Raw genomic sequence first — 8,327 nt, 5'->3', positions numbered from 1 at the left:
ATCCCAAATCCTGGGCCCCACACTAACCTAAGATAAGCACTGGCACTAAACCAACCATTTATTTTGTATGTTACCTGACCCTGCAGAATACAGTCAGTGCACAACCAAAAATTAATCAGTGTAAAAGTGGCAACATTCAAAGCTCACACTCCACAAAAGACCTCATTCCCCAAGAAAGAGTGCCTGTATAATATAGGCAAATAAGGCAAAAGATTGATCGTTCATAAAAACATATTTAAGATACATGTTTACGTATTGTTTTTCTGACATGCATACAAAAATGTTATATCTACTTTTAGACTTCTTCATAGAAATAGCTGATACTTTCATTATTGTTAGCAAATTTTACAAGAATTAGGCTGTCATTCAGTTTTTATTTGAACGCATCACCAATTCAAGAGGATGTAGATCTAGAAGTATGTAATATATTATATATATTACCTTGTGTCCTTGGTGTTTCCCATACTCCTTGCACACACAGCACATCAACGGGCTGGTCTGGCAGCCATCTTCTAAGCACACAAACTCAATGGCATGGACTTGGTGTTGGGAGCACAAGGTTTTCTCATAAGGTTTGTCAGCTAAAGGAACACGCCGGTGTTTAGCCAGGGTCTTTGTGGAATGGGTGTGCAGGGAGCAGTCAGCACACAGGTGAGTGGCACATACAGTGCAGTATACTGAAGCCACATGAGCGTCATCCTCATCACAGCGCACTATACTCTGCAAGAAAACAAGACATTTCCAATTATAACATTAGGATACAATTCAGGGTCAAGATTTGCTCTCTGGGATCTGTGTTAATTACTTCTTATCCAATTTTAAAAGGCTCAATACATATAAAACTGTTTGCATGCTGCCTAAGCACATTTTCTATATATAAAGAATACTTTTTTGGGAGAAAAATTAAAAGACAAAACTATCTGACCATCCACAAGGCAGCTGGATCATTGTCATTGAAATAAGAGCAGGGAGACCAGCGGTGGTCCGCGGCTTTAGCCGGTGCACCCCCCAACGGGGTCAAAAGAAGGACCCTGCTGGGAGGGGACGCACCAGCCAGAGCCGCGGACTATGTCTTCCATATGCATCGCAGGCTCAGACCTGCAATGGGAGATTGGGCGGGTTCTGGCATCATGACATCACTCTGGGGGAAGTTTCTTTTCCTTTGAGTGACACACGGCTCCCAGGGAATGTGCAGTCAGTAGTCTGTAGATTTAGTGGTCCGCAAGCTCCAAAAGGTTGGGGACTGCTGGTTTACAGAATTAGTATCTGCACCCCAACTTCTCTGCCAGCAGTCACATTCAATATCCATCTCAGCTGGTGACTTCCCCAATAAAAAGAACAAACTAACTCAAATCTGATAGCTCAGTTCTGCACAGACGGTGCAAAGTTCTCTCTCGGTTAGGTTTTTTCTCCTGTCATGCCTTTATCATTATTAAACAGGATTTATATAGCGCCAACATATTACACAGCGCTGTGCATGCCTTATCATGTGACAGTCTTTTAAAAAGCCATAAATTACATGTGACTTCGTCTTACCTCCCCAGACCCTCCTAAAGACTCGTCTGATGAACTGCACTGACCACTGGCCCCATTCTGTAGTCGCTCAAGAAGTTCTAACAAAGCAAAATTTTTCTTTAGACCCCACACACCAGAGTCACCTGTTCAAAAACAAAACGAAGGAAAAAAATATTAACGAATATTACCAATCAACTATATTAAACACATAAATGTGCCCCTAAACAAATCTCTGAACTATTTGCAAATTTCTATACCAAAAAGCACTTGGTATATGAGGATTTGAAAATGACAGCAGCCTGCAGCCACTATGACTGTGCTATTAAAAAGCATCCATGGACTTAATTCAGAAAGTATACGGCTTAGAACTGGCAGCCTCCGAGCATGAATGTCTGCAGTGAGCTAATAATGTAATACAATGTGAGTAACTACGCTAATAGGAAAGTGAACTGGAGATATGATGAACTTGGAGATAACATACTGGAAATGTCTATGATCACCACTGGCAATATTATTCATATATACCCAAGTGCTTACATTATGAGAATTTTTGCAGATTAGATATTAAAGGAGGCAGAGAAGGCTGGGGTTTCTCAGCAACTTTGATATTTCAAATAAAACACAAGCATAAGGAAAGATAAACAAAATGGCATATTAAATCTCAGCACGTTACATTCAACATAGGTAGGTCATTACTAATTAAGGTTTCATTGGAAATGGAGCCGGATGCCTATACAAGAACAGTTTTTATATGTAAATGAAACGTCTCATACACAACGCATTTCGCCGATAGGCTTCCTAGGAGGATGCACTGAGAACGTTACACAATTTTGTTGGAAATAATTTTCATGTGCGGAAGGGGATTCTCCAGAAAAGTTGAAGACCTAGTATTCAAGGTATCCTCCGGATAGAAGGGGGTTCTGTGACGGCAGCAATGTACCAACTGTACCCCAACACCATCTTTATTGGCTATGTGAGACTGACATATCCCATACATATTTTATTGATTGGAAAGTAAGTATTTAAAATAGATGCTATTTCATAGATTTGGCTTTATGTTTGTTGGATTGTTAATAATGAAAAAATAATAATATATAATGTTGTGCTTTAGATTCAATGTATCATGTTCCTGATGAAGCAGTGTATGTCTCTGCGAAATGCGTCAAACTAAAATATATAAAATCGTGGAAACTATTATATGTACAATCATTATTTGTCAACATGTTCTATAGGAACACAAAGAGTTTTATTATAATTTGTATAAATAAATGTTTTTATATTTATTCTATATTTGAGGTCCTGCTCTTGCTTTTTGATGCTTTGCTGTAAGTTATGGGATGTGGCTTTGCTTAGACAGCAGATGGGCAAGCTTATCTTCTGGTGCTGGTGAGAAGGTGACGTGCAGGCAGTAGGGTATTTGCAGGTTAGGTCTTAAAAACAAAAAAATCAGCAAACAAGAACAGTATTATCCCCAGAATGTTTTTCAGTAACCACCTAAAAACAGATGAATAATTAGTGAAAAGTGCCGGGTGGAGTACCAGGTTAAAAGGGTCTGGGGATAATACAAGTAAATATTGTAAATTGTGGTAGATAATAATAGCCACCCCATAGTAAGTAGGTATAAAGAGAGACAAAAAAAAGACGGGATTTTGAGGCTTTGGATATTTTGGGTAAATTATGAATTGATAAAAATTATTCATACATAATTACACTGCAATCATGGTATATATTGCCAAGTATCAACACGGTGTTGGAATATGCATGCTAGACAGTTTCGCTAACACATCAACATCATAAATCCGTTACAGTCTAGTCCACCCAATGCGTTTCGCCTGACAAAGCTTCCTCAGGGGTTTACATATTGAATATACGTGTTACAAACAGGCAATAATAATATTGAATACAAAAATATAACAAACATACCACTAGTGTAATACAGGAATTGTACATGCTAGTCTTATAATCTATTGAGCTGATTGCTCTATATATAGGTGTACATGTTTGGGGTACATCAAGTCTGGTGATAACACTGAAGAAAGGATGAAAAACATCAGCATGTATGTGTAAAAATGGAACTAATTATTTTTCTTTCTTCCGCTCCTATTGACAGGAAACACTAATAAAGGAAGTGGGGCAAATTTGCTGAAAGGGATTGTGGAAACTAAAATATACCTAATAATAAATTGATAAAAACTACTGTTAGATGTTTAAATCCCGGATTCCCTTTAATTCCTGTCCCAGTGATCTCAAATTCGAGACGCAGATAACAATCCTGGCAGATATTCCAAACTTTCCAAGTTCTATCCAAAACTAAAATGTAATTACAGGACAATTTATTTACACAGAGAGAATCATCACCTAGTTCAGTGACTTGCCGGTCGAATGGGCAGCGTATGGCTCTTCCATGCAGAGGCAGGCGGGTCAAGCAGTCGTGGCAGACAGTATGGCCGCACAGCAACAATCGTGGCACTTTGTCCCCTTGTAGTGTGAAAACATCTTCACAGACGCCGCATTCTAGAACCTAGAGATATAACAAAAGGGTCAGGAAGTCTAATCATTCTTATAAGGATGAAAAATGGAGAAATAACACAAGTAGACTAAATGAACAAGCGAAATGAGCAGCTAGCCCTTTCATCAATGTTTTAGGAAACTGCAGTGTTCTCCCCAGCCCCTTTAAGCTGGGTGCACCACCCGGCACTTTCCAGCAACCACCCGGCTGTTTTTGGGTTGTTACTGAAGAGTTGGGTCACAATACAGGGGCTGCCACCCGCCTACAGCTTCTTCCCACACAGCTTAAAAAAAAAGTTCTGGGTTGAGCACTGTACTAAATAGGTATTCAATATGGTAGACAGACATTTATTAACCAAATTCAGAGTGGAGATCCCCCTCTACGTCTTTTTCTCCCTCCCCAGAGACTGAACGATTTTTACCCCCAAAGCTGCATCTAAATTCCCAAGCTGTCACAACCTTCAGCTTTCACATTTCAGCAGCTGCACATAAAACTACTCTTAGCATTCAGTTTTATATTTCTTCTAGTCTATTTAAAGTAGAATTAAAATTTCTCAATCAGCCAATTGTCACAGCATTAAATGAAAGGTGTACAAAGTATAACAGTTTGGTTTTTTTTCAGCAGCCACAGACTAAAGAAGAAAAACCTGTCCCGTGCTGCAGAGGTGTGTGGAAGCAGCAGTCTCTCTGCAGATGTCTGATATGCCCCCTCTTGTGGTAGCTGATTTGCATTCTCACAGCTGATCAATATATCAGTCTCAAAGGGATCAAGTTAGATTTTTACAGACCACTGTTAAAAGGGTCTTTGCAAATGGCAGACTTCCATTTATTACAGGATGCAGGAACAATGGGGAGATGAGCAGGAGGAACCAGCGGGTGCTGCAGGGAACGCATGAGATTAACACTCCAGGAAAAATTTGTTGTAGAAGAGAAGTTATTAGGGGATTACTTAGCATCTGATCAGTGTTTAGTGATGGGCACAGCAGCAGAGGTAAGTAGAACTAAAGTTAAAGCGTATCTAAACTCAGAATTTTCACTTTACATGGGATCGAGAATGAATGGGAGTGCAAAGCCTCCCGGGATACCTACATCACACATTCGGGGAGGCTCTTGGGTGCATGTGCAGAAGGTGACAAAATGGGAAAAAAAAAATAAAAATATATCGCTACGTCTTCCGATCTCGCGCCTGGGTTGGGTGATGTATTAAGAAGAACCTGGAAGAAGATGGCACCTGGGGCGCCATCCCCAAGGACAACGTGGGAACAAATGGAAGAAACCCCTGGACCCATCGTCTGCACTGTGGGATTGAAGGTATATGGGTTTTTATTGTTTTTGGCAGTTTTAGTTTCTCTTTAAGTTCGTAGGGTCATGCAGGCCATTACCACTGAAAGGGACAGGCGATGTCCCATCTGCAATAATATGATTTACCTGCCTGATCGCTCCGAGTGTTTGCCATAAAGCTGAGCTCTGTGGGCATCAAGTCTGCTTTAGTTGCCAGCGAAACCCGACAATCGGTTATGTCAATCATGCCAGCCAAAGATCATACAAAAGTGTAAAAATAAAAGGAAGGTGGTGCGAGAACGCGGCCAGGTTTAGCTGCAGCTCAGGTGTGTGAGATCTTACCATTCTCCTGATCTTATAACCATGCACGTATTGATAGGAATCAATCACATATTTATATAATCAGAACACAGAAGATCATCAAAAACAAAACCACATGGGAAAATAATCCGCATGCCATGTGAGGCCCCTCCCACAGGACAAGGGGCGGGGCCAGCTATAAATAAGTCAGAGCAAAGTCATGATTTGCATATAAATTCTGCTGCCTCTACCCTTACATCTTATGATTCATTTGATGCCATTTCACTAACCCTTTACCCCACTGATGTATTTATTATTATTATTAATTTTGCACTCTGCATTACCCAGCCCATAAGACAGGTTCGCTTTAGAAGCTTTCCCGATGACAACCATGATTACATTATGAATGAATCGGTCAGCACTGCAATCCAAGGCCCGCATTGTACAGTCCCTGGTGTCTAGGTGCCCGGGGCCGGTAATTGTCACAAAGTTAAGGCGATGACGTGTAGTCTGAGTTCCAGGCCTTCTGCACACATCACAGCAGTGACAACACAACGCACCATTTGCAATGCACGGATGCTGGAGACACTTATCTCACCTTTACTGCTCCCCCTGGACCCGTCCGGCTGTGCCTGCTGATGCCCTCCATCCTGCCCGCAGAGCCGTGCCTATTTACAGCAGCAGCTGCAGCGACAGCCATATTGACAGGCCGGCTTACAATACCGTGGGCGGGGGTGTCTACACTCAGTGGAGGTACATTAAATAACATTGTAACTAGCAGCTTTGGAATTTGTAAAAACAAAATGTATATAAATAGTTATAAAATGGTATTTTTTACATTTTTTACTAACAGCGTTCTTTTAATTAATGTTATGATTAAATACTGCATTCCTTCTCCTCAGCGATTGAATGGTTTCGTCCAAGCTTTGCCAGTACTACCTCCTAAACAGTAAATGCAGCAATCCCTGTCATAGTGCTGCGGCGGCCATGTTAAGTGTGGGAAAACAAACACGTCATTGCCTATGCACTGTATTTACTTATCTACACCAGGCTTTCTGGAACTTTTTAACATGGGGAAACCTTGAAATAACTTTCAGATTTTTTGGGAACCCCTTCTATAATTATTATATCCAAAGCTCGGTGTATATTAGTAAGGTGGCCTCTTACATTGCTGTCCAGTGGGAAAATGTCACCATTACAGATAGCCAAATTATTATTATTATTATTATTATTAATATTAATAAACAGGATTTATATAGCGCCAACATATTATGCAGCGCTGTATATTAAATAGGGGTTGCAAATGACAAACTAATACAGGCAGTGATACAGGAGGAGAGGACCCTGCCCCGAAGAGCTTACAATCTAGTAGGTGGGGGAATTTACACACAATAGGATGGGAGATATGTAGTGGTGGGAAGTAGTTATCAAAAAACAAAAGTCATCAAAAGTGTTTCAAAAGACAGAAGAAGATGGGTAGGCAAGTTTGAAAAAATGGGTTTTGAGTGCTCTTTTAAATGAGCAGAAAGTAGGAGCAAGTCGAATAGGACGAGGAAGACCATTCCAGAGAGTTGGGGCAGCTCTGGAGAAGTCTTGTATGCGTGTGTGTGGTGAGATCATTGGTGTCATTTACAGAGAACCTAAACTGAAAACTCGCAAAAAAAATACATCTACCTTCAACCCCACAGGGCAGACCAATCCATCCGGAGGTGTCTTCCATCGGATCCCGCGTTGGCTCGACATCAGTCCGCCGAACCGGCGCTCCGGGTTCCGCCATCTTTTCCTCTTCTTCTGGGTTCTTCATCCTACCTCATCCGACACAAGTGCAGGATCGGGTGACAAAGAATGAAAAAGAAAATTGCCAATCTCACTGCGTATGCGTGAGATCGTCAATTGATTTTTTTCACAAAAAGGCTCCTTCTTCGCATACCCGAGCACCCAAGAGCCTCCCGGGATGCCTGACGTAGGTATCCTAGGAGGCTTTGTGCTTCCATTCTTTCTCGATCGCCTAGTTTCTGAATTTAGGTACGCTTTAATATGACCTGAGAGTCACAAACTGCTCATGGCTTAGGAAACCCCTAACAACCTCTGGAGGAACCCCGGTTGAGAAACCCTTCTGATGTTTGTTTCTCGTATGTATAATGTTTATTCAAACTGGTTTAATAAAAATTCACACTTTGCATATTTTCAAGCATTCTATAAAAAATTCTGATGTTGTGTTCTCATAAAAATTCTGAGAAATGTAGAGGCTGCTATTGCTTCTTATTATTCTGCAAAGTACAAGTTTCCTGGCTTCCATACTTCATGATTTCCCTAGCAAGCAAGTACATAATGGTTACGGAACTAAATCGTGTTCCAGTTTGTCTTCTTCCTCTGCCGGATGATCTTTGTCCATCTTGATTGGCTATGCTGGAATGACCTGACTCCCATGTACCCTTCAGCCAGGCCTGCGCAAAAGAAGTGATTGTCACTCACTGATTGTGACAGCTTTGTCGCCAGAAACCTGAAGAGATCAGGCAGGTAGGACACATTATTGCAGAAAGGATATCGCCTGTCCCTTCCCTTCTCACAATAAAGACCTGCCAGATCATACAGACTTAAAAATGGAATTTTATTGAGTACATCGAACAATTCATGTGACTTGTTGTCCCACAGAGGAGCTCACAATTTAATGTTCCTATTATAGTCATGGGTGGAAGCCAATTACCCTTCCAGTGTGTATT

General features: G+C 41.0%; 1 protein-coding gene across 1 annotated transcript in view; it reads right to left on the bottom strand.

Moving 5' to 3' along the window:
- The window catches only part of TRIM23 (tripartite motif containing 23), a 19,663-nt gene extending 13,348 nt beyond the window's left edge, over positions 1 to 6,315 (bottom strand). The window contains exons 1-4 of the mRNA XM_072416355.1: positions 6,203 to 6,315; positions 3,874 to 4,036; positions 1,537 to 1,658; positions 442 to 720 (exon numbers count right to left, since the gene is read on the bottom strand). Coding sequence (XP_072272456.1) covers positions 442 to 720; positions 1,537 to 1,658; positions 3,874 to 4,036; positions 6,203 to 6,304 — 666 coding nt within the window. The 5' untranslated portion in view covers positions 6,305 to 6,315. The remainder of the gene's footprint in view (positions 1 to 441; positions 721 to 1,536; positions 1,659 to 3,873; positions 4,037 to 6,202) is intronic.
- Positions 6,316 to 8,327: the final 2,012 nt, after the last annotated feature.

Source organism: Pyxicephalus adspersus, chromosome 6 (genome assembly GCF_032062135.1).
Source record: "Pyxicephalus adspersus chromosome 6, UCB_Pads_2.0, whole genome shotgun sequence".
Classification (NCBI taxonomy): Eukaryota; Metazoa; Chordata; class Amphibia; order Anura; family Pyxicephalidae; genus Pyxicephalus; species Pyxicephalus adspersus.
Note: the sequence above shows the minus strand (reverse complement) of the source record. Positions and strands in the feature narration are given on the sequence as shown.